This window comes from Pongo abelii, chromosome 7, assembly GCF_028885655.2.
Source record: "Pongo abelii isolate AG06213 chromosome 7, NHGRI_mPonAbe1-v2.0_pri, whole genome shotgun sequence".
Taxonomy (NCBI): Eukaryota; Metazoa; Chordata; class Mammalia; order Primates; family Hominidae; genus Pongo; species Pongo abelii.
Window position 1 is genome coordinate 114,659,620 of NC_071992.2, and position 27,744 is coordinate 114,687,363.

The 27,744-nt window shown below is 39.1% G+C and overlaps 1 protein-coding gene and 1 pseudogene across 2 annotated transcripts in view; one reads left to right on the plus strand and one right to left on the minus strand.

Moving 5' to 3' along the window:
• Nucleotides 1–27,744, minus strand: part of STK3 (serine/threonine kinase 3) — a 355,868-nt gene that overhangs the window by 290,402 nt on the left and 37,722 nt on the right. For both annotated transcript variants that reach the window (XM_024250559.3, NM_001132197.1), the window contains 2 exon segments: nt 13,939–14,019; nt 6,491–6,619 (listed from right to left, as the gene is read on the minus strand). In XM_024250559.3, coding sequence (XP_024106327.1) covers nt 6,491–6,619; nt 13,939–14,019 — 210 coding nt within the window.
• Nucleotides 21,272–21,846, plus strand: LOC112134643 (large ribosomal subunit protein eL19-like; annotated as a pseudogene).

Consider the following 27,744-nt stretch of genomic DNA (forward strand, 5'->3'; position numbering starts at 1 on the left):
TTTCCATCTTCACTTCACAGCTCCCTACACTCTTTATCCTAATGGTCCTCCTCTAGTATCACAACTCAAAATAGAAAGAGTATTAAAAAAAAATGAGAAAAACCAAAAGGAAAAATGGAAAAAGGGCTACATACTCCTATCTAATTGTACCTTACTTAAACACTACACATGATACAAATTATATGGACTGAATCATTACGTTTAAGCTTCTTATACAAATCCAAAGGTTCTATTCACAACACCCAAAATATGGAATCAATCTAAGTGTCCATCAACCACATCATATAATTAAATAAAGAAAATGGAATACTATTTGAAAATACTGCTTGAAAGGTGACTCTTTTTTTTTTTTTTTTTTTTTTGAGACAAGGTCTGGCTCTGTCACCCAGGCTAGAGTGCAGTGGCATGATCTCAGCTCATTGTAACCTCTGCCTCCTGGGCTCAAGCAATCCTCCCAACCTCAGCCTCCCAAGTAGCTGGGACTACAGGCACGTGCCACCATGCCTGGTGAATTTTTGTATTTTTTTTAGAGATAGAGTTTTGCCATGTTGCTCAGGCTGGTCTTGAACTCCTGAGCTCAAGCAATCTGCCCACCTCGGCCTCCCAAAGTGCAAGGATTACAGGCATGAGCCACCACATACAATCAAAAGGTGACTTTTTAAATAGTAACTTGAATTTCATTCTAATTGAAGAAAACCATATATTGCTAAAGGTATACTTTTTAAAAGTCTTCCTAATATGAGCATGTGATAATTAAAATACTAAAGAAATGGCTATTTTTAATTACATCATTTTCATCAACATCTTACTACAATCTTAATAGTGTTCTATAACTTAGTAGGGTAATATAAATAGTGTTTTTACAAAGGCAATGTGGATATTCTATTAAAACTGAGCTGTTTCCAGCATAAATCTCAATCACACAGCAATTTATTTCTTGGCCCACCCAAAACTGAATATACACGTGAGCTGATACAAATTGCCAAAGTTCATCACTAATCCTCCAATATGGTGATTTTCAAACTTCTTATATTTATTTATTTATTTATTTATTATTTATTTATTTATTTTTTGCCTCAGAAACAGTGTTCAAATGGAATCTTATCTAGAAACATGAGGAAATAGAACAGGTAAGAATGTAGCATGCTCTGGTAGAAGCCAAGCGGTGCTCAGTGACACCCTGAACAGGCCAGCTAAAAATGCTCTATTTCACCCTAAGAGTTGTCTCTTCTCTTCGCCCAGCAAATCTAACTCATCAATCAGGACTCAGCTTAGGTATGACTTCTCTGGGAAAACTTTCCCTGAACCTCCAAACATGAGGTGTTAGATATCTCTTCCAACCCCCATACTTCCCCATATCTATCCCATCACAGCTCTTACCACACTGTGTACTGAAACAGCCTACCCATTCATCTGTTTCTTCCAGCTGAGTGAAAGTCTCTCTAAAGCCTCAAACCCATTCTTTTTTGTTTGTTTGTTTTGTTTTGTTTTTTTTGAGATGGAGTGTCACTCTGTCACCCAGACTGGAGTGCAATGGCACAGTCTTGGCTCACTGCAACCTCTACCTCTCGGGTTCAAGTGATTCTCCTGCCTCAGCCTCCCCAGTAGCTGAGATTACAGGTGCCTGCCACCACGCTCAGCTAATTTTTGTATTTTTAGCAGAGATGGGGTTTCACCATGTTTGCCAGGCTGGTCTCGAACTTCTGACCTTGTGATCCACCCGCCTCAGCCTCCCAAAGTGCTGGGATTACAGGCGTGAGCCATGGCACCCGTCCGAGACCCATTCTTTGTTGTATCTCTTGTGAGAGCACATCAGGGCTACACTTAGGAGTAGGTGGCACTCAATACACACTAGTTGAACAGGTAAAAAAGGGATAGGTGTGTGCCCTGATTCATAACAACATATTTCTCTCTGTTTAGATATGAAAAGTTCCTTCTCTGGCATATAAGCACCAGGAGGGTAGGGACTATGTCAGTTGTGGTTCCCTTGTGTACATATTACCTGGCACATAGTATTGCTAACCAGCTGTTGCCTCTACTCCTAGGAATGCCTTGAGAGTGCTTCACTTTGAACTGTTGGAATCTTTTTACAGGCATTGCTTTCCTCAACACTGGCCCTGAAGTTGGGTAAATGTGGGTTCTTATTGCATCTCAGTCACTAACTAGCAGTGTGATTTTGGGCAATTCATGTAAAAGCTCTAGGTCTCATTTTCTGTATCTGCAAAATTGTTTTTAAATATGCTTTAGCACTAGAAGACTTTTCCTCAAATAAAAATTTCAAAAGAGTCCCATACATAAAAAAGATAAAAGCAATAATGAGGTTCTCATTCTACTCAATTCTTCAGTGAAGAAAATGCCCCTAAAAGTACCTTCTTAGAGCAGGGTATGATTTGAAAAACACTAAACTAGCTGACCAACAAAAGTTGAATCTAGCACTAATATTCTATGATTTATCCATTTAATAAATACTTATTAAATGTCTGCTCTGTACCTGGTACTGAACTAGGCACTGCACATTCAGCAATAAACAAAGCAGATGGGCTCCCTGAGATATTTATACCAACATGTAGTATTCAGCCCATTATTAAATATTCACTTAAAATGAACAAAAAAAGATTAAAACACCACCTCTGGTCCTTTTATAGAGTATAGAAAGCAAGACAATTTACCAAATTCACAAATAGCTGAATGTATTAAGAAAATAGTTAAATTTCAGAAATGCATATCTCATTTTCCCTAACCAAAATTTCAGTGTATTATTTGGGATTTTTTCAATTCATACTGTTTTCTTCCAATCATTTTTATGCTAATTTCTTAATAACACATTTACATTAATACTAGTTATTGGTAGCTAAAATCTAAGTTTCTCCCTGTCATTTCCTAATTGTTTTTCTTTTTTTTTTTCTTTTTGAGACAGAGTCTCACTCTGTCACCCAGGCTGGAGTTCAGTGGTACAATCTCAGCTCACTGCAACTTCCGCCTCCCAGGTTAAAGTGATTCTCCTGCCTCAGCCTCCCGAGTAGCTAGAATTAACAGGCACCTGCCACCACGTCCAACTAATTTTTGTATCTTTAGTAGAAACGGAGTTTTGCCATGTTGGCCAGGCTGGTGTTGAACTCCTGATCTCAGATGATCCACCCACCTCCGCCTCCCAAAGTGCTAAGATTACAGGCGTGAGCCACCATGCCCGGCCCTAATTTATTTTTTACTAGTCCTATCTTTTAGCATTTTAGGATCTTTTAACCAACTAATTTTTTGATCCCTCGCAACTGCATACTTACAACATGAATTTGACAGTGAAATCTAAAAGGCAGAAACCATTTTTCATCAATATTTGCTTCAACATTTATTTCATTCAACAAATATTTGAGAAGTACCTACTATGTGTAAGGCATTCTGCTATAAAGTGGTACAAAAGTTCTAGAATTCTATTAACATTTCCTTCTCATTGTATTCTTTTCTTTCCCTTTAAAAGCTTAAAGTGCATAACAAGAATAAGTACCTGATTTCCCTGGGGTTCCCTCAATCTGTAATGCTCTTTCTTGTACTCCTCATACATACCACATCTATTCATTCATTCATCAAAAAGTATACTGCTAGGCACTGAACAGGTGCTAATAAAGAAAAATATATGGTTCCTTTCCTTAAGGAATGAAGAGAAGAATAAAGATAGTGATGACATTTCAGAAGGAAAATCTACAAGACTCAGTATCATCAGAAGTATCATAAAAAGGAATAAAGATGATTCTCAGCCTTGCTAAAAGACTAAGTAGATGATGATGCCTTTGATGCACAGGAATTTGAAAGGCTTGTCTGGAATGTTTAAAACTGGTTTTAGAATGTTAAATGTATAATTCCCTCTGGATAGTCTAGCTGAGTTGCCCAAACAGAAATTATTAAATAGAAGTACTCATTAGTATCTGAGTAACCATTATGTGGCAGGATCCAAGGACACTGAGTAAAACACAATCCCTGAACTCAAGGAACTTAAGACTTAGATGATAGAGAATACAAGTAAACAGGCATTTAAAAGAGAAACTCAGGTAAGAGACCGGAGGTGTAAGCACTAGATGGAACATGAAGGACCTTGTATGCCACTCTTAGGAGACGGGATTTCTCGAGGCAATGGAGCACCATGGGTTTTAAACAGGGAATGCTTGATTACATTTGCATTTTAGAAAGAACGCTCTAGCTTCAAGGAAGATAATGGGTTGGAGGAGGCAAAAATGAAAGACAAAGTGAACGAATAAGATGCTGTTGCAGAAATCTGAACAAGATTTGACAGGTTCCAAGACCTACCAAGATTGAGGGAAGAGATATGTAATAGGAATATTTGAGACCCTGACTTTCCTAGACAACACTCAAAGTACAATGCTAATCCCTGAACTATTTTTAACCATAATAACAAAATAATACTAGCATCGGGCAAGTATAAAGCATACCTGATGGCCGAGCACTATGCTACCTCATCTCTTATTCTATATCAAATTGTGGGAACCACAGTTGAGAAATGTATCTTTTTTTTTTCTATAACCACTTGAATTTCATATGCTATGGGAAATATGTAACATAATTTAAATATACAGCATATTCTAAAGAAAAGCAAAATTGAACAGATCCAAACAGCAAAGTTCCTCTAGGATTATGCAATCACTTCATTAGCCAAAAAGCTTACAATCCTATAGATCCTATGTATTGTTAGGAGAGAAAGTTTTCCATAAATATCTAATTACAGGGCCCTGAATTGATAAGGGGAGACAATGTGTCCAGACTACCCTGTGTCACCAGCTCTAAGTCACACATGAGACAATTCTTACAAATAAGACTGAAGCTGAAGGTTTCTGGGAAAGCCCCTTCCCTGTTTCTTCTTTTATTCCTCCTGCCTGGAATGTAGACATAAAGCTGGAGCTGTAGCAGCCCTGTTGTAGCCATGAGATAATAAGCATGAGGACAAAGCACATGCTAACGATGAGAGAGTACAAGAAAAGAAGCCTGAGACATGGCTGTTCCTTTGTTGCTGCTGTACTAGCAGACTTTTTGTTAAGGGAGAATAATAAATCTCTCTGTGGTTAAGTAACTTTAGGCTAAACATAGTCATAATTTATACACTCTGAATCCCTTATAGAATAAAGCCTAGGCTACTTCACATTGCATAAGATGCTTCTCACCATCAGCTCCATTTAACTGTCCAACCTCATTTCATTCTGTTCTCTGTCCCATACTTTCCATTCCAATAATTCTAAATCTTGTCAGATGAGCACACCCCAATGAGCTGTTTTTATCTTTCTACCTGTCATTCCCTTGACTCTCCCTTATCACTCCATTTCTTCACCAAATTAACTCTTCGTCAGCATTCCAGATTTCCTGGCTCCACTGGCTGAGGAAGATGCCCTGCCTTCTTCTTTTCACATTACCCCATGCACCAGTCAGTACAATGAGTGTGCTATATTACAGTTATTTATTTATATATTTGTCTTCCCAACTACACTACTGACCCCTCAAAAACAAAAAAGTATCTTAGTTCTTTTGGCATTCTTAGACCCTGGCACAGTACCGGGTCAACTGGGGATGCTCAGTGAATGTTTGCTGAATGAATTAGATTTACATAAAACATGACTTCTTAATTAGTAAAAGTGATTACATAATACAGACTGTTAAATGACCCCTTTAACATCAAAAACTCATTCTCATCCATAAATTTGTCCTAAAAAAGTCCAGGCTGTAGTGCAGTGCTGCGATCACAGCTAACCGTGGCCCTGAACTCCTGGGCTCAAACAATCCTCCTGCCTCAGCTTCCCAAGTAGCTAGGACAACAAGTCCAAGCCACCACACCTGGATAATTTTTTCTTTTTTGGTAGAGAAAGGGTCTCACTATGTTGCTCAGACTGGCCTTGAACTCCTGGGCTCCTTTACCTTCGATGCTCTGGCCTCTCTAAGGGTTGAGATTACAGGCGTGATCCACCACATCCAGCCTCATTTCTGCTTTTAAGCAGAAAAGCTGCAAAGAGCTGTAAGTCCTAAAGACACTTGACAAAGCCATCCTCATCTGCCTTAAAGGATTAATCTCACTTCCAATGGGAAGTCAGAAATGAAAACTAGGCCAGGCGTGGTAGCTCACGCCTGTAATCCCAGCACTTTGGGAGGCCAAGGCAGGTGGATCACCTGAGGTCAGGAGTTCAAGACCAGCCTGACCAACATGGAGAAACCCCAACTCTACTAAAAATACAAAATTAGCCGGGCATGGTGGCACATGACTGTAATCCCAGATACTCAGGGGGCTGGGGCAGGAGAATCGCTTGAACCCAGAAGGCGGAGGTTGTGGTGAGCCGAGATGGTGCCATTGCACTCCAGCCTGGGCAACAACAGCAAAACCCCGTCTCAAAAAAAAGAAATGAAAACTAAACAGATGATCAAAGAATAAATTTTGTTATATGTTATTAGCAAAACTTGTCAAAACAAGGGTAAGCAAAGAAATAAAATCTCTTCATACCTGTCACATTGCTGCATTATGGAAATTTCTTTGATTATTTCCTGAAGATCTGATTCAACAGGTACTTGTTTAATTGCGACAACTTGACCAGATTCCTTGTGTATTGCTTTAAACACACTTCCATAAGACCTAAAAGAAACCAAGACATTATTTTTTTCCTATCAAACATCGTAACTATAAGATTAAAAGTCTACTATGAGTTTTCTGTAGATAGTCTTTTCTAGTTTAAAACACTATTTAAATGACTAAAAAATCAAAGTAAACAAGTAACAATTTTAAAAGGTAATGAATTATATCTTAGCTTTATTGCTTCAACTACAGACTTGAAATAATCAAGTTAACATATAATGAGTAGCTATTTTTCTTATGAATGAAAGAAACAGACTTACGTTTTGTCAACTCAAACAAATGCAGCATTAAGAAGATATAAATGGAAATTAAAAGAATGAAATGTAGATTAAAAATAGCCAAAGCCTCAAATTAGGAGAAAAGGCTGATCTCAAGGAAAATGACCCCCAGAATATCAAAAAGTCACACTTCTATTCAGAGTACCTTAACAGTTAAAACCCTCAGCTGGGGACCACATTAACATCAAAGTTAGAGAAGCAAGGAATCTGCAGCCATCTGCTTCGACCTGATTTACAGATCCAAGGTCTCTTTTAAAAAGTTCCTTTCATTACCTTTTCCTCAAGAGAAAAATTACAAACTCACAGGTAAATAAAATGAGGAACAGGGTCTAATAGTCACTTGCCCAAAACCTGTCTCTGCTACAACTCCTGAAACTTTGCCTATTGAATATTCACGTGTTTTAAAAAGCAAAAACAAAGAAGGAAGAAGCCATTTGTATCTTAGAATGAACTTAAAAATGAGGTTAAACAGTACTATGTACTGAGTTCTTACTATAAGCCAGGTCCTATGCTAAGTACTTTACATGCATTATGAAATTCAACCCTCACAATCATAAGGAAAAACACTATTATCGTCATTAAAAGATGAGAAACAGACCAGTAGGGCCAGAATTCAAACACATTCCCACCCCAAAAATCATGTTTTTCTCACCATATTTATCACAGAAGGGAAAGAAGAGCAAGCCAATGGAAGACATTGAATGTTTCCTAATATTAGAAATCTATGCAGAAGCCCTTCCAAATTTATAATCTTTTAAAACAAGTGAAAAAGAGACAAATAAGTGATAAAGCGGCTACTTCAATAAAATACATTTTATCCTCTCCTCTGTTTCTTTGGGCTCTCTGAAGTCATTTAATTTGGTTTGGTACCCAAAGTCACATTGGGCTGGGTGTGGGGGAATGTATGTGTGTGTATCTCCCCTTGAAAGCCGTATGTGTGTATGTGTGTATACTCCCTCAAAATAGAATTCAGTGCTAGATCATCTACTGTCAATTAGGCAACACCATCACTCCTTTCTAAGGACTCCTCAGCACTACGAAAGAGAAGCTGCAATCCCCACTTCCCAGAATCCCCTTCCCTGAATGGTTCCTCATTAAAAGTCTGCCAGTGAGAAAAACATGTATGTGTGAATGACGAAAGGAGAAACCATTTTCTCCAGATACAGTTGTAGCAGATGGACTGACAGATATGAAGTGCACAGCAGCTTCCTGCTGAGCTTCCAACAGCCACCACTGTTGCAGACTGAGGTAGTTGGTGGGAGTTTCTCAAGACTGCAGGATTCCAGCAGATTCCCAGAGAGCTTTTGAGAAACACCCACTTCAGTGCTTCAGGCTGAGATCTTCAATGCTGACTTCGACCTTCAACCTTTGGCAACAGTTTTCATGAGCTTTGCATCCCTGGCCCCTCCACAATTCATTTCAGCTCCTAACTTCATTACTAAATTCTTCATATCTAGAGTACATAGAGTAGCTTATATTTTCCTTGATAGCAATATAGTTTTTGGTAGAAGAAGAGGTTCCAAGGGAAAGAATCTTAAAGATGAGAGTCTTGAATTAGTTCTTTCTTAGATGTTGATATGGTTTGGCTATGCCCCACCCAAATCTCATCTTGTAGCTCCCATAATTACCACGTGTTGTGGTAGGGACTCAGTGGGAGACGACTGAATCATGGGGGCAGGTCTTTCCCATGCTGTTCTCATGATAGTGAATGGGTCTCACGAGATCTGATGGTTTTAAAAATGGGAGTTTGTCTGCACAAGCTCTCTCTTTGCCCGCTGCCATCCATGTACGATGTGACCTGATCTTCCTTGCCTTCTGCCATGATTGTGAGGCCTCCCTACCCACGTGGAACTGTAAATCGATTAAACCTCTTTCTTTCGTAAATTGCCCAGTCCCGGGTATGTCTTTACCAACAGTGTGAAAACAAACTAATACAGATGTGTAGACAGTAATGACTTCAATACAAGTAACAAATAGAATACTGATGGTCTACGGCATTCAGTGGCAAACAGTCATTTAAATTATCACCCTTAGTTGCCTGGAGTCTAAGCAAAGCTTTAAAAGACCAAGTAGCTGTATCAATACAATGTATGGTGAAAATAAAGTATAAGGACTATAGAATGGGCCGCTGCCTCTGCCTGCACTGGAAAAGTTATAGAACAAACACAGCAAGCTAAAGGCTTAAATGTCCAGCTCAAGACTGAGAGAACCAGAAAACTTCTGAATTTCTTAATTCTTACAGAAACAGGGTTAAGATTTCTGAAAAACAAACTCTAGGTATAGTCTTACTGGAAGTTGAATTACATTGCAAGTTGAATTCACATCAACACCAGGTCTGTTATGTTAAAGTTAAGGCATCTAACAGTAAAGAGAAGTACCTAGAGAACTGGTATTAGGACATTTAGATAGATTCTCATTAATCTGAGTACCTTAAATCCCCAAATCCTATCAAGCCTCCCTTGCTACCAAAAGCAACTCTGCCCTCCTGTCTGAGAAAATTAACCTTACAATGCCTGAAGACTCTTATCTACCTCCTGAGGCAGTCACTTTTCAGCAGAATGGAGTGGTCCTCCAGACCACTCCACCACCACTTCTCATTGCTTCCAGACCCAAAGTTATACTCAACTCCCATAGACAACAGGGAGACAAGTATAAAATTTAACCCAAGCAGCTACTATTCACACTAAAAAAGGTGCAAGATTTTGCCAATTTTTATCAGAACCCTAAAGAATATGTGTGAGAACAAATTCTAAGATTTCCAGAGAGGAAGAAATGTACTGATATGGATGCAAGACCAGAAATTCCAGACTCAGCATGTTAGCTCAAACAGTTGGGGGTGTCCCTAACAGTTGCTCAGCCAGTTAACTGAAACCTGGACTCAACAGTGGCCCATATTAAGTGAGATGCTAAGTGAGCCTCAGTACACACCAAAGGAAGCATATCAAAGGCTCAAGGAAATGGGATACTAGAATGGATATATATTATAAGTGCCATGCTCACATACTCCCTAACTATGTTGACAAAAAGGGTCCAGAGGATACCAGCATCGATCAAAGCTCTATTAGTGCAGGGGAAAGATGACAAATATGCCAGCAGTGAAACTGGCTCCTTGAGTTCAATAGATAACAGGATCCCAACACAAGAGAAGTGGCAACAGCTATTCACCTGAGACAAAGTGGGAACAGTTACCATAATGAGTAACAAAGCAAGGCTGAATTACAGTTTTCTTTTATTGTACATTTAGGTCTTGATATTAAAGTTACACTAGCTTCATTTTTTTAAAAAAAACTATAATTAACTGTCCTTTAAACCCTGTATAAAACATACTTGGAACCTTCCTGGAGGGGAGGAGGTGAAATACACACAACATAAAATTCACTATTCTAAAGTGTACAATTCAATGGCATTTAGTGCATTCACAATGCTGTGCAACCATTATCTGTATGTAGTTCCAAAATATATAGAAACTGCTTTCCGTCTCTACAGATTTATCTATTCTAGATACTTCATATAAATGAAATCATATAATATGTGACCTTTTATATCTGACTTCTTCCTTCACTTAGCATAATATTTTGTAGGTCCAACTACACTGTAAAATGTACCAGTACTTCACTACTTTTTATGGCTAAAAGGTCACTGTACAGACATATCACATTTTGTTTATTCACCTGGGATAGCAGATGGACATTTGAGTTGTTTCCACATTTTGGCTATTGTAAATAATATGTTATGAGTTGGCACCTTTATAATTAACATTTATTTAATCACTTCTCTCTCACTGGCTACATCTTCCTTCTTATTCCAAATCTTCTGTATTTTCGCTCTATTTTCTTTAGTCAACATTGTAAGAGGTTTAACTATTTTACTGATCTCTTCAAAAGCTTTTATATATACAAACATATATATATATCTTTTTTTTTTTTTTTGAGACAGAGTCATGCTGTGTCACCCAGGCTGGAGTGCAATGGCACGATCTCGGCTCACTGCAACCTCCGCCTCCTGGGTTCAAGCAATTCTCCTGTCTCAGCCTTCCAAGTAGCTGGGATTACAGGCACATGCCCTCACGCCCGGCTAATTTTTGTATTTTTAGTAGAGATGGCGTTTCACCATATTGGTCAAGCTGGTCTTGAACTCCTGACCTCAAGTGATCCATCCACCTCGGCCTCCCAAAATGCTGGGATTACAGCGTGTAAGCCACTGCACCTGGCCCATATTTATCATTTCTAATTTTTTTCTATCTCATTAATTTCAGCTTTTTCTTTAATTCAATCTTAGTTTCTTTTGGTATGTTTTCATAATTTTTCTAAGTTCTTTAAGTAAGCACTAAGTTTATTTTTTGCCTTTCTTTGTTAGTAATGAAAGAATTTAGAACTACAACTTTTCTCTTAATTAGTTTTGCCGTATTCCATAGATACTGGCACAATGTGTTCTCCTTTTCATTGTTTTAAAATTTATAATATCCTCTTCAATCAACAGGTTACTTCAGATTATGTTTCCTAATTTCCAGTTGGTGTGGATTTTGTCGTATTATAATTACTTATTTCTAATTTAGTGAGTATAATCAGTGATATGGTTTGCATATTTGTCCTCTCCAAATCTCATTTTGAAATGTAATCCCTAATGTTGGAGATGGAACCTGTTAGGAGATGTTTGAGTCACAGGGGCAGTTTCCTCATGGCTTGGTGCTGTCCTTGAGATGGTGGGTTCTCACAGGATGTACTTGTTTAAAACGGTGTGGCAGGCCGGGTGCAGTGGCTCATGCCTGTCATCCCAACACTTTGGGAGGCCGAGGTAGGCAGATCACCTGAGGTCAGGAGTTCGAGACCAGCCTGGCCAACATTGTGAAATCTCATCTCTACTAAAAATATGAAAATTAGCTGGGCATGGTGGCAGGCACCTGTAATCCCAGCTACTCGGGAAGTTGAGGCAAGAGAATCCCTTGAACCCGGGAAGAGGTTGCAGTGAGCCGCGATCGCGCCATTGCACTCCAGGCTGGATGACGAGAGTGAAACTCTGTCTCAAAAAAATTTTAAAATAAAAAAAATAAAACTGCGTGGCACCTCCCCTGCCCTATCTTACTCCTGCTCTCACCATGTGAGACATCTGCTCCTCCTTTGCCTTCTTCCATGACTATAACCTTCCTGAAGCCCTCACCAGAAGCAGATGCTGGCACCGTGCTTTTTGTAGTGTCTGCAGAACCATGAGCCAATTAAATTTTTCTTTATAAATTACCCAGCCTAAGGTATTTTTCTTATAACAACACAAGAACAGCTTAATACAATCAGAAAATGTGACCTGTAAAAATCTCTTATTTTTTAGAATTTGTAACTTTTCTTTTAACAATGGTCCTTTGAACATACACCAGAAAAGCAGGTCTGCAAGAATATATATGTATAGTTATATAGACATACAGGTACTTTATATATTTTTACTTTATATATATTTACATTTCTATAAAATCAAGTTTATTCATCATAATGTTTAATCCCTCTATGTCCTTTCTCTTTTTTCTATTATATCTGTCCAATTCTAAAAGAGATACATTGAAATCTCCCATGCAATTATATTTTTATTAGATGCCTCTGACATCACTAATAGCTTTTCTGTCATAAATTTAGCTGCCATGTTGTCTGACATGTTTTGTTATAAATTGTCTTTGATATTGCTACCTAATATATCTCTTTATTTAGTTGAAACCTTTTAAACTTTAATGTATCTAATATAAATATTGCTACTATTACTTTCTGTTTATTTGTACCTTTACCTATAATATTTTTAGAAGAAATATCCTTATAGGCTATGCACAGTGGCCCACACCTATAATCCTAACAATTTGGGAGGCCAAGGAAGGAGGATCGCTTGAGGCCAGGAGTGAAGACCAGCCTGGGTAACATAGCAAGATCCCATCTCTATTAATAATAAATAAATAGCCTTATATTTCCATTATTTGTTTTACTTGCATCTCCTATAAACAGAATATAGGTAGGTTTCGCATGTTCATTTACTCTAACAGTTTGTCTTTAATGGGAGAATTAACATTTACTGAAAAATACACTTGATTTTATTCCTTCTATCATGTTTAGCTTATTTTTATTTTTTATTTATTTATTATTATTTTTTTTTGAGACGGAGCTTCGCTTGTGTCGTCCAGGCTAGAGTGCAATGGCGTGATCTCAGCTCACCGCAACCTTCACCTTCCGGGTTCAAGCGATTCTCCTGCCTTAGCTTCCCAAACAGCTGGGATTACAGGCGCCCGCTACCACGCCCGGCTAATTTTGTATTTTTAGTAGACATGGGGTTTCTCCATGTTGGTCAGGCTGGTCTTGAACTTCTGACCTCAAGTGATCCACCCACCTCAGCCTCCCAAAGTGCTGGGATTACAGGCGTGAGCCACCGCGCCCGGCCTAGCTTATTATTTTACCTTTTTATTTTCTCTATTTCCTTGTCCTTGTTCTTGCTGATCTATAAGCTTCTTTTAATTCTGTTTTGTACCTTTATTATTTTGGAAATTCTCCTATACTTTGCCATTCCATTAAATGCTCCCTACCTTTCTCTCTGCTCAAACCGGGACATGTTTCTCTACTGTTATTTTGAAACCATGTCAATTATTCTTCTGCCTATACAAACCGTTTCCCTCACTAAGCTATTCTTGTCATATCAACTACTTACCTTTTCCAAAATAAAATGAGCCTCAAGATCTAAAAGGATGGCCTTATGGTCACTTGTCTAACAAAGTCAAAACCTTCAAGCATATTAATAAGAACACCGTAAGGGATGAACTAACAAATCTCTTGAAAATCATTTCACAGCACATTTCTTGCTTTTCCCTTATATATATGGCCTACTTTCTCTGAAAAAACACTATTACCAGATTTAGCACAAACTAATCTTTAAAATTCAGTGTCACCTGCCAAGTTTAATTACTATTAAATACTATTCAATTCATACGAATATACTCTAGTTGAAAGATTAATATCATATAATATTTTTTAAATTGTTCTGAAATTATTTACATGCTTTCATATTTTTTGTACTTACCCTTCTCCAAGCTTCTCTAATACATCAAAAACTTCTTCAGGCTGCTTAGTCAAACTGTCTTCACTCAGCTTTTTTAGTTTACTGATTTAAAAAAGAAAGAAGAAAGAAAATATTTTCTTTAAAGATCTTTTACAAAATTTTTAATTTTTAAAATTTTACAAAGTTTTTAATCTTATTTTAATATATTCAGAAGACTCAAACAATATAAAAACATACATAGTAAACATTCTCCTTTCAAGCCCTGTTCCTCATGTGCCCAGCAACACCTCCAAAAATAATCACTTTTATTAGTTTTTTGTGAAACCTTTATACAAATATGAATACATATTCTTAATTCCTCCCCTTTGAATATATAAGAAGCATATACACACCCTTCTGTATAAATATTGTCATGTTGTCTACTGTTTTCTCTTGACAAAACTATGTTAGAGATCTTTCCATACAGGTTAATCATCCATAATCCAAAAATCTGAAATCCAAAATGCTCCAAGATCTGAAATTTTTTGAGCACTAACATGATACCCACAATGGAAAATTCCACACCTGACCTCATGTAATGAGTCACAGTCAAACTGTAAGCACATAACACAATTTAAGGAAAAAAGATCCTCCCCAGCCCCCTTCAGCTCTGACATATCTTTTCCATGCATGCACAGATTCTCCCACCCAAGCACATCCAAAGAAGGGTAATAAAATGGCACAGGTACAGGCCAGACGCACCAATGATAGGTTCCCCACGATGCCCCACACAGAGCCAAGACTGTGCATTACTCACTGTGGGGTTTTTTGCTTATTCTCTGCTTTGTGGGATAAAGACAATGTTGAAAAGCTGAGTAAGTGACAGAAAAAGAGGAAGCATTTATGCTTATCTCTAGCACAAAAAGTCAAGTTGCTGGATAAACTGGAAAGCAGTGTGGGAAATGTCTTACAAAAGAGCATGGTGTTGGATTGACCACCATATACAACCTGAAGAAACAGAAGGATAAATTGTTGAAGTTCTATGCTGAAGTGTCAATGAACAGAAGTTAATGAAAAATTTTTTTTAATTGCAGAAAACCAAAATGAAGATCTCAAGTGTGTACTGAAAGAGTAAATCTGTCAGCACGGCAGAGAAAACATACTACTTAATGGTATGGTGCTCATGAAACAAGCAAAGATATATCATGATGAACTGAAAATTGAAGGGAACTATGAATATTCAACAGGCTGATTGCAGAAATTTAAGAAAAGACACATTAATTTTTTAAAGATTTGTGGTGATAAAGCAACTGCTGATCATGAAGAAGCAGAAAAATTCATTGACAAGTTTGCCAAGGCCATCACTGATGAAAATCTGACACCAGAATAAGTCTATAATGCTGATGAAACATCACAGTTTAGTGTTAGTTCCCCAGAAAGACTCTGACTACAGCCCCTACACGATAAGAATGCCATGGACAGAGTAACTGTCCTGGGAGGTGCTAATGCAGAAGACACACTAAGTGTAAACCTGCTGTATGGGAAAGATTGGGTTCATTATTAGACTAACAAAAAGGCATGGGTCACTAGGGACATCTTTTCTGATTGGTTTCACAAACATTTTGTAGCAGTGGTTCAGGTTTGCTGCAGGGAAGCTGGAATGGATGATGGCTACAAGATTTTGTTATTCCTTGACAACTGTTCTGCTCATCCTCCAGCTGAAAAATCTCATTAAAAATAATGTTTATTCCATGTACTTTCCCCCAAATGTGACTTCATTAATTCAGCAAGTGAGCAGGGTATCCTCAGATCAATAAAGAATAAATATAAAAACACTTTCTTGAACAACCTACTTGCAGCAGTGAACAGAAATATGAGCGTGGAAGGTTTTCAAAAGCAGTTTAGTATTTAGAATGCTGTATATGCTATCGTCGATGACTGGAACACAGTATCTAAAGACACAGCTGTGCATACCTGGCACAATCTCTAGCTTGCAACTATGTTCAGTAATGATGATGAACAAGGCAGTGACTTTGAAGGATTCTGTATGTCAAGATTTAAAAAAAAAAAAAAAAAAAAAAAAAAAAAAGGCCAGGCGCGGTGGCTCACTCCTGTAATGCCAGCACTTTGGAAGGCCGAGGCGGGTAGATCACGAGGTCAGGAGACCGAGACCATCCTGGCTAACACGGTGAAACCCCGTCTCTACTAAAAATACAAAAAATAAGCCAGGCATGCTGGCGGGTACCTGTAGTCCCAGCTACTTGGGAGGCTGAGGCAGGCGAATGGCGTGAACCCAGGAGGCGGAGCTTGCCATGAGCCGAGATCGCGCCGCTGCACTCCAGCCTAGGCGACAGAGAAAGACTCCGTCTCAAAAAAATAAATTAATTAAAAATTTTAAAAATAAATAAATAAAAATAAAAAGATGTTTGACTTCCTTACATATACAAAAAAAACATACCTTCAGAGTCTGTCAGTAAGTTGGAAGAAATGGATATCAAATAAGTTTTTAACATTGATAATGAGTCTCCAGTTGCTCATTCATTGACCAATGGTAAAATAGCAGAAATGGGCTGGGCACGGTGGCTCACGCCTGTATTCTAGCACTTTGCCAGGCCGAGGTAGGCGTATCACTTAAGCTCAGGAGTTCAAGACCAGCCTGGGCAAACAGCGAAACCCTGTCTCTATTAAAAAATACAAAACGTTTGGTGGGCATGATGGCACATGCCTGTGGTCCCAGCTACTTGGGAGACCGAGCCTGGGAGGTGGAGGTTGCAGTGAGCCGAGATCACGTCACTGCACTCCAGCCTGGGTGGCAGAGTTAGACGCTATCTCAAAAAAAGAAAAAAGAAATAGCAGAAATGGTTCTGAATCAAGGTTATGGTAGTAGTAATCACAATGAAGATGATGTTAACATTGCAGAAAAAGTGCCAGAAGACGACATGGTGTGATGGGCTTATTTTAGGACTAAAGTAGAGTGCATTTTTAACAGAATAAGAAATCATGTCACTTTATAACATCAAAGAGACTTCTAAGACAAAAGCCATTGTTAATGAGGCAGACGATTCTAGAGGAAACATTTTAAAAAGCCATCCAAGCAATGGGGAAAGGATTCCCTATTTAATAAATGGTGCTGGGAAAACTGGCTAGCCGTATGTAGAAAGCTGAAACTGGATCCCTTCCTTACACCTTACACAAAAATTAAATTCAAGATGGATTAAAGACTTACATGTTAGACCTAAAACCATAAAAACCCTAGAAGAAAACCTAGGCAATACCATTCAGGACACAGGCATGGGCAAGGACTTCATGTCTAAAACACCAAAAGCAATGGCAACAAAAGCCAAAATTGACAAATGGGATCTAATTAAACTAAGGAGCTTCTGCACAGCAAAAGAAACTACCATCAGAGTGAACAGGCAACCTACAGAATGGGAGAACATTTTTGCAATCTACTCATCTGACAAAGGGCTAATATCCAGAATCTACAATGAACTCCAACAAATTTACAAGAAAAAAACAAACAACCCCATCAAAAAGTGGGCGAAGGATATGAACAGACACTTCTCAAAAGAAGGCATTTATGCAGCCAAAAAACACATGAAAAAATGCTCATCATCAGTGGCCATCAGAGAAATGCAAATCAAAACCACAGTGAGATACCATCTCATACCAGTTACAATGGCAATCATTAAAAAGTCAGGAAACAACAGGTGCTGGAGAGGATGTGGAGAAATAGGAACACTTTTACACTGTTGGTGGGACCATAAACTAGTTCAACCATTGTGGAAGTCGGTGTGACGATTCCTCAGGGATCTAGAACTAGAAATACCGTTTGACCCAGCCATCCCATTATTGGGTATATACCCAAAGGATTATAAATCATGCTGCTATAAAGACACATGCACATGTATGTTTACTGCGGCACTATTCACAACAGCAAAGACTTGGAACCAACCCAAATGTCCAACAATGATAGACTGGATTAAGAAAATGTGGCACATATACACCATGGAATACTATGCAGCCATAAAAAATGATGAGTTCGTGTCCTTTGTAGGGACACGGATGAAGCTGGAAACCATCATTCTCAGCAAACTATCACAAGGACAAAAAACCAAACACCGCATGTTCTCAATCATAGGTGGGAATTGAACAATGAGAACACATGGACACAGGAAGGGGAACATCGCACACAGGGGACGGTTGTGGGGTCGGGGGAGTGGGGAGGGATAGCTTTAGGAGATATACCTAATGCTAAATGACGAGTTAATGGGTGCAGCACACCAACATGGCACATGTATACATATGTAACAAACCTGCACATTGTGCACATGTACCCTAAAACTTAAAGTATAACAATAATAAAATAAAATAAAAAAGCCATCCAGCAGAATGTTTCCTTATCCCTAGCGGACCTATTTCCTGGCCCCTCAGCTGCTTCTGATGTTTCTTCTCACCTAAAAAAAAACCGACACAGTGTATAGTAGTAACCTTTCTATCAAAAATCAGTATCATAGGTGAAAACTAAAAGCCTGCCGTTGTTTGTTGTTTCTGTTGTTTAAAAGCTGATACAGGTATTCTGGTAATGCTACTGTGCTGCTTCATTACCCTGAACATATTTTTTTTTCCACTGTATTAATGTTATGCCATATTTTTTGCAGTTAAGTACTTATGCATGAGCAAGTATAAGAAAATGATTGCTTATCAGTAGCATGTAAATTCAGAGTCAGAAATGAAGGTGATGCCAAACAACTCCACAGACTGTCCACATGGGTGGCTGAGATAGTGACACCTTTGCTTTCTGATGGTTCAATGTATGCAAACTTTGTTTCATGCTGAAAATTACTTAAAATATTGTATAACATTACCTACAGGCTATGTGTATAAGGTAGATACAAAACAAATTTCATGTTTGGCCTTGGGTCCCAGCCCCAGAATATCTCATTATGTATATGCAAATACTCCAAAAAACAAAACAAAACAAAATTCAGAAATCTGAAACATTTATGGTCCCAAGCATCTCAGATAAGAGATTCTCAATCTGAATAAAGCATCAACGTTCTTTTTTTACAGCTGCATCCTATTCAATTACAGAGATAGAGCATATCTTACTTGCCCAGTCTTTTGCTTATGGACATCCAGGTTCTCTTTTGATACGATAAACAATGCTGCAATGAGTAACCTTATATATAAGTCAATGAATGAATGAATGAATGAATGAATGAATGAATATATATAACCTTATATATAAGTCAATGAATGAATAAGTCATGTGCTAGTATATATGTGGAATAAATTCCCAGAAATGAAACTGAGAAGACAGACACATTCACACACACATAAATATAAAAGTAGATATGCTGACAAATAAGTATATAATCATGTAATAATATAATTTTAATAATGTAGTATAACATAAGATCACTATTGTCATAACTATATGGTAATTATTAAAATTATTGATTACATTATGGTATATTTTACCTATTATAATTGTATGTTATATAAATATATATACATATATACTGATTTCAGCAAGTTGTCCTCCATAGAGTTTGTACCAATTTATTCTCCAACAAGTAATATATGAGAGCCCTTCTTTCCCACAGTTCCACCAATAGGGTATTTAATGAAATTATTTGGATTTTAGCCAATCTGTGATGAAAACTTATTAGCTCAGTGTAGACTTTACTTGTATTATTATGAGTGAAGTTGACCATCTTTTCATATGATTAAGAAACTAAATCACCTACTTGTTCTTTGTTCATTTTTCCACTGGGTTTTTGTTCCTTTTCTTATGTGTATACAAAGGAAACTAGCCCTTTTTTTGAGATTATAAACATTTTCATTTGGATTTTGACTTCACTTATAAGCTTTTAGTTTTGCAGTGTATTTGATTTTTTGCCATACAAAAAATGTCATTATTTTGTTTTTGCAAATGAGTGGATGGTAATGCCATTTACTAAGGTAAGAAACACAGGAAAAAAAAAAAACAGTCTGGAGAGGAACAAGATGGGCTCAATTCTAGTCATCTAAAAGTAGATTTCCGGTAAGCAACTGGATTTACAAATCTCAGGAGAGATTTGAACTAGAAATATAATTTTTGGTGTCATCAGCACATTGCTTAAAGCCTTCAGAAGAGACAAAATCATCAAGAAAGTGTCTAAGAAAAAATAAGAGTCAAACACAAAACACATATCAAGGAAACACCAATATTTAAGAAATGAGGTCATGAAGCACAAGAAGCTAATATTTGGCTACATCAAAAGCTACCAAAAGTGCAAGCAGCTTGAAAGTTTAAGTATCCACTGTAGAACTTCCACTTCTAGCCACCAGGTTTATGACAGGAAGCAGAATTATCTGTCAGCTATAAATAGCTACAAAACTCAACAAAATGTAAGAAACTATTTTCAGATGCTGGCTATCAGGCATTCCAGAACTGGATATACTGAGGTCCCCAAGAGAAGGAGAAGAAATAAGATGAGCCCTGCCATCACCCAGGCTTTAGATCTAGAGACCATGTCAGACTGTAGCACACGAAAAGAAGAACTCAAAGAGAACCAAGCAATTTTGCTGAGTTGAAGAAATAGAGCTTAGAGTTTGGTGAGGAATCAAGGCAAACAGAAATTCCATTACAGAGTATCGGGAGAAGGGAGCTATGCAGGGAAAAGGTTCAGCAATCTATCTAGAGGTTTCCATGAAATGCCAATCTGTGCATGCTTACAAAACACTCCTCAAAGCCCAGCAAAACCAGTTTCTTAAGGGGGAAAAAAATGACCAGGGAGCAACAAAAAGCAAAATTCCCGGACAAGGCAATTTATCACAAAATATCACAAGGCAAGGAATCTTTCCCACTATCCAGAGTTGAAAGAACTCCACGAATATAAAGGTCATTCAGAAAAGAACTCAGAACAGCATTATTTTAGAAAGGAGATTATATTACCAAAAGATAAAGGATATTCCAGATTCTCCCTAGAGGAGCTTAAAAACTAACCTCAAAAGCATCAAGCCAAACCACAAGACAACTTACTTAACTGCCTACCAGAACGAATCTGTAACTTCTTAAGCAAAACAAAATTCAACATTCACAAATGTAAAATTAACAATGTCAAAAAAATAAATAAAAAATTATTAAACCTATGAGTAATCAGGAACTATAACTCATAAAGAGAAAAATTAGTCAATAAAACAGACCCAGAAACAACAGAGGTGGTGAAATTGATAAATATCTTATAAAAACCTCTTATGAATATACTTTCACATACTCACAGATGTTAAAGGAAATGGAAGGTGGGGGAAAGATAAATGGAAATTTAAGAGATAAAAAATAAAATATTTGCTTTCGTTGCTGCAGCAGAAGCTGTGAGTATTTTCAATGCTTCAGAAGAGGCTTGCCTCTAGTGTCCTCTGCTGCGGCAAAAAGATCCGGCTGGACACCAATGAGACCAATGAAATTGGCCATGCCAACTCCTGTCAGCAGATCCAGAAGCTGATCAAAGATGGGCTGATTATCCATAAGCCTGTGACTGTCCGTTCCTGGGCTCACTGCCAGAAAAGCATCTTGGCCTGCCAGAAGGGTAGGTACCTGGGCATAGGTAAACAAAAAGGGTATAGCCAATACTCAAATGCCAGAGAAGGTAACCTGGGTGAGGAGAATAGGAATTCTGCATCAGCTGCTCAAAGATACTGTGAATCTAAAAAGACTGATCGCCACATGTATCACAGCCTTTACCCGAAGGTAAAGGGGAGTGTGTTCAAAAACAGGTGGATTCTCATGGAACACATCCACCTGCTGAAGGCACACAGACCCACAAGATGCTCCTGGCTGACCAGGCAGAGGCCTGCTGGTCTAAGTTCAAGGAAGCATGCAAGTACCATGAAGAGCGCCTCCAGGCCAAGAAGGAAGAGAGCATCAAGACTTTGTCCAAGGAGGAAGAGACGAGGAAATAAAGCTCCCCTTCTCTTGTCTGTACATAGCGGTCTTGGTGACTATACAGATCAATCATTAAAATAAAACAAGCCTTTATCGGCTAAAAAAAATAAAATAAAATATCTGAAATAAAATTTTTGTTGAATAAGATTAAAAGGAGATTAGACAGTGCAGCACAAAAGATGAAATCATTTGAAAAGGAAAAAATGTTATTTAAATAAAGGAAGAAACAAAAAGCCTGAGTCCCACATGAAAAAGAAACAAATGGGACGGGAAGTAAGGAAAGAAAAGTAAGGAAAGGAAGGAGGGAAATAAGGAGAAACATTTTCCAAATTTTATGTAAACCATAAACCCACACAGATGCATCAAATTCAACAAATTCGAAAAGATAAAACACACAAAGAGAGAAAGAAGGAGAGGGGGAGAGGGAGAGGGAGAGAGAGAGAGAGGGAGAGGGAGAGAGGAGAGAGAGAGAGAGAACCAAGATATATTATGATCAAATTGCTGAACATCAGTGAGAAAGAATACTAAAAGTAATCATAGGAAAGACATATAGGCATATCTCAGAGATACTGCAGGTTCGGTTCCAGACCACAACAATAAAGCAAATACCACAATAAAGCAAATAACACAAAAATGTTTGTTTTCCCAGGACATATAAATGTTTACACTATACTGTAGTCTATTACGTGTACAATAGCATTATGTCTGAAAAAACAATGTACATACCTTAATATAAAAATAATGTTTGAGGTGAAGGATACCCACTATACCCTGATGATTGTTATGCATTATATGCCTGTATCAAAATATCTCATGTACCCAATATATACACCTACTATGTACCCATAAAAATTAAAAATAAAAAAGATTTTAAACACTTTATTGCTAAAAATGCCAATGATCATCTGAGCCTACAACGAGTCAAAATCTTTGTGCTGGTGGAGAGTCTTGCCTCTATGTTGATAGCTTCTGCCTGATCAGGGTGGTGGTTGCAAAAGGTTGGGTTAGCTGTGGAAATTTCTTAAAATAAGACAACAATGAAGTTTGCCACATCAATTAATTCTTCCTTCCCAGAAGATTTCTCTATAGCATGTGATGCTGTTTGATGCATCTTACTCACAAGTAGAACTTTCAAAACTGGAATCAATCCTCTCAAACCCTGCCACTGCTTTCTCAATTAAGATTATGGACTATTCTAAATCCTTTTTTATTTCCAAGATGGCAGATTAGAGGCTTTTAGTGGGCCTCATTCACTTGGAAATAACAAGATAGTGTACAAAGGTCAACTCTGAGAGCTTTAATTCACAAAGGAAAACAGGAATCCAATGGAATCGTGACGGACACCCCAGATCCAAGGAAGACACACAAACACAAACAGCCCCTATGATGGCATCCAATTGATAAAAGTGAGGGAAGCCCAAGTATGCAAGACAGTCAGAAAGCCCCCCTCTGTGACTCACTTTTGCACTGGGGATCTGAGCAACCCAGGTCAAGAAAGAGCACTTTGTTTCTTCCAAGCCCTGGATCTAACTTGGGGACAAGCTGGTTTGGAGATGCTGTGAGGGACAGACACTCGGAAAAGCTACTGGCATTTCCCAGACCCAGGATGGAGAGCAGGACGCCATTTTAAATGTGGGTGCATGCAAGTCAACCATTCTTTGGCAACCCAGTAGCATGGCCACATAGGCTTCTGGCTCTGGAGCAGGACAGAGGTCTTCACAGCCACACTGTAGTTAGTGCCTCAGCAGTAGGTGCTGGGATTGTGCTCTCCTCCACTGCAGGTCAAGGATGAGAGAAGAGCTGCTACAGCTATTGTTTCTCCTGGACAACCAGATTTGGAGCCAGATCCAGCTTAGCAACCTGGAACTGGTCTGCATGTGCCATGGCTGGTTGCCACAGCCTGTTCCCCTGAGAATGTGGTGCAGCAGGCCCTCTCTGCTCTACTCCCTGGCAAAAATCCAGGCATTTGGAGCAATTGTTTGCCTGGACAAGCAGGCTGAACCACCTCACCCTTCACAGATATAGATCATGGCACAGTGGAGGCCTCTCTGCTCCACATGCAGGCAGATCTAGAGGTATTCAGAGCACCCCCTCACCTGCATCCGCAGTCTGAGTTGCCTTACCCTTCCTGTGCATAGATTGTGGTACAGTGGGGCCCTCTCCACTCCACATGGAGACAGACACCCAGGCATCTGATGCACCTGCTCACATGCACTAGCAGATTGAGTTGCCCCACTTTTCCTGTGCAGAGATTCTGTGCAAGGGGGCCCTCTCTGCTCCATGCCCAGGCAAATCTCCAGGCATTCAGAGCATCTGCTCACCTGAATCAGCAGCCTGACCTGCCTTACCCTTCCTGTGCAGAGATCCTAGTGTAGGGAGGCCCTCTCTGCTTCACACTCAGACAGATCTCCCAGGTATTCAGAGCACCCACTCACCTGGATCAGCAGCCTGAACTGCTCCATCCTTCTGTACATATATTATGGTGCAGCAGGGCCCTTCCACTCCATTGCCCAAGAAGATCTCCAGATATTCAAAGTACCTATTTGCCCAAATTGGCATCTTGGGCCATGCCACTCTTCCTATGAAGAGATCTGGGTACAGGGAGGCCCTCCCTGCTTCATGCCCAGGCATAACTCCAGGCATTCAGAGCACCTGCTTGCCTGGTTCAGCAGCCTACATCACCCCAACCCTCCTCCGCAGAAATCTTAGTGGTGGTGGGGTGGCAGGGGGACCCTTTCCGCTTTATGCCCAGGCAGATGTCCAGCCATCTGGAGCACCTACTCTTCAGGATTAGGAGTTTAAGCTGCCACCCATCCCTGTGCAGAGAACTTAGGGCCAAGGAGGTCTCCCAGCTTCATACCCAAGTACACCTCTGGGTGCTTGGTGACTACCCACTGGATTCCCCCTATGCGCTGACACTTGTGCTTGCCATTGGAGGACCTGGCGGTGAACCTGCCCAGTCCAGCCCGGCATATCTTTCCCTCTGCCCCCTCAGGGCTGAGCAGGAAACTCAGACCACTGTACACCCCACAAATCAGCCCACCGCCTGAGGCAACGGAGAGCTGCTCCCAGTAAACAAGGATCAAATATATACCCAGTCACACTGGCAACACCTGGCTCTTACCCATAAGTGCCTTCTACTGGCTTATAAGCCAAACTATGCAGCCCAATATAAAACCTGCCAACTGAAGTGCATAGGACTATAAAAACAAAGCCAAAAGACTCTACACAGCATAATTTCCACTCACACCCCCTAAGGAGCAGGGGAAAGGGAAAGAAGAAAAAAACAACATTGTAAGAAAAGAAAGAAAAAATCCTACCAGTACAAAAATAATCACACAAATTAGCAGTGCCAGTGTCTCCAGATGGGAAGAAACCAGTGCAAGAATACTGGCACCATGAAAAAATCTGAATGTAGTGCCACCACAAAAGGATCACACTAGCTCTCCAGCAATGGTCCCCAACCAAAAAGGACACTCAGAAATGACAAAGAACTCAAAGCATGGGTTGCAAGGAAGTTCAGAGATCCAAGACAAGATTGAAAATCAATATTAAAAAACTTCAAAGGAAATAAGAGGAAAAGATCTTTAAAATAAATCAACCAGAGTTTCTGGAACTGAAAAACGTTTACTTAAGAAATTTCAAAATATAACTGAAAGCTTTATCAATAGACTGGACCAAGCAAAAGAAACAATTTCAGGCCAGGCATCGTGGCTCATGCCTATAATCCCAACACTTGAGGAGGCTGAGGTAGGAAGATCATTTGAGCCAAGGAGCTTGAGACCATCCTGGAAAACATAAAGAGACCGTGCCTTTACAAAGAAATTTAAAAATTAGCTGGGCATGGTGGTTCGCACCTATAGTTCTAGCTACTTGGGAGGCTGGGGTGAAAGGATCACCTGAGCCTGGGAGTTCAAGGCTGCAGTGAGCCATGATCACATCACTGCAAAACAGACGAACAAAAGGAAAAAAGAAGAAAGGAATGAAAGCTGATCTTCTGAACTAACCCAGTCAACAAAAATAGAGGCAAATGAACTTTTAAAATTGAACAAAGTCTTTAAGAAATACAGGATTATGTAAAGTGATCAAACCTATAAATTATTAGCATTCATGATACAGAAAGAGAAAAAGCAAACAACCTGGAAAATATATTTGAGGAACTAACTCAAAAAAATTTCCCTAATCTTGCTAGAGTAGTAGACATCCAGATACAACAAATCCAGACAACATCTGTGAGATAATATACAAATCCAGGTAACACTTGTGAGATAACATACAAAATGAACATCACCAAGGCATATACTCACTAGGCCGTCCAAGGTCAGTGTTGGTGCGGTGGCTCACGCCTGTAATCCCAGCACTTTGAGAGGCCAAGACAGGCAGAACAAGAGGTCAGGAGATTGAGACCTTCCTGGCCAACATGGTGAAACCCCGTCTCTACTAAAAATACAAAAATTAGCTTGGCGTGGTGGTGCGTGCCTGTAGTCCCAGCTACTCGGGAGGTTGAGGCAGGAGAATCACTTGAACCCAGGAGCTGGAGGTTGCAGTGAGCTGAGGTCGCACCACTGCACTCCACTCCAATCTGGCAACAGAGCGAGACCCCATCTCAAAAAAAAAAAAAAAAAAAAAAAAAAAAAAGAACTGAAGGAATGAAGGAAGAGATATTTAATAAAATAGATGGCATAAATAAAAAAACTTCAGGAAACAATGGACACATTTACAGAAATGCAAAATGCTCTGGACAGTCTCAGCAATAGAATCAAACAAGCAGAAGAACGAACTTGAGAGCTCAAAGACAAGGTTTTTGAATTAACCCAATCCAACGAAGACAAAGGAAAAAGAATAAGAAAATATGGACAAAGCCTCCAAGAAGTCTGGGATTATGTTAAACGACCAAACCTAAGAATAATCAGCATTCCTGAGAAAGAAGATAAATCTAAAAGTCTGGAAAATATATTTGGGGGAATAATTGAGGAAAACTTCCCGGCCTTGATAGAGACCTAGACATCCAAATACAAGAAGCTCAAAGAACACCTGGGGAATTCATTGCAAAAAGATCATTGCCTAGACACACTGTCATCAAATTATCTAAAGTTAAGACAAAGAAAAGAGTCTTAAGAGCCATGAGGAAAAAGCACCAGGTAACCTTCAAAGGAAAACCTATCAGATTAGCAGCAGATTTCTCAGCAAAAACTTTACAAGCTAGAAGGGATTACAGCCCTGTCTTCAGTCTCCTCAAACAAAACAATTATCAGCCAAGAATTTTGCACCCAGCAAAACTAAGCTACATAAACGACGGAAAGATACAGTCTTTTTCAGACAAACAAATGCTGAGAGAATTTGCCACTACCAAGCCAGCATTACAAAAACTGCTAAAAGGAGCTCTAAATCTTGAAACAAAGCCAGAAAACACATCAAAACAGAACCCCTTTAAAGCATAAATCTCACAGGACCTACAAAACAAAAATACAATTTAAAAAACAAAACAAAACAAGAAAACCAAGGTATACCTGCAACAAATCGCATAATGAGTGGAATGATACCTCGCATCTCAATACCAACGTTGAATGTAAATAGCCTAAACATTCCACTTAAAAGATACAGAATTGGCAGGGCGTGGTGGCTCACGCCTGTAATCTCAATACTGGGAGGCCGAGGCAGGCAGATCACAAGGCCAGGAGTTCGAGACCAGCCTGGACAACATGGGGAAACCCTGTTTCTACTAAAAATACAAAAATTAGCTGGGCGTGGTGGTACATGCCTGTAATCCCAGCTACTCAGGAAGCTGAGACAGGAGAACTGCTTGAACCCAGGAGGCGGAGGTTGCAGTGAGCCCTGATTATACCACTGCACTCCAGCCTGGGTGACAGAGTAAGACTCCACCTCAGAAAAAAAAAAAAAAAAAAAAAAAAAAA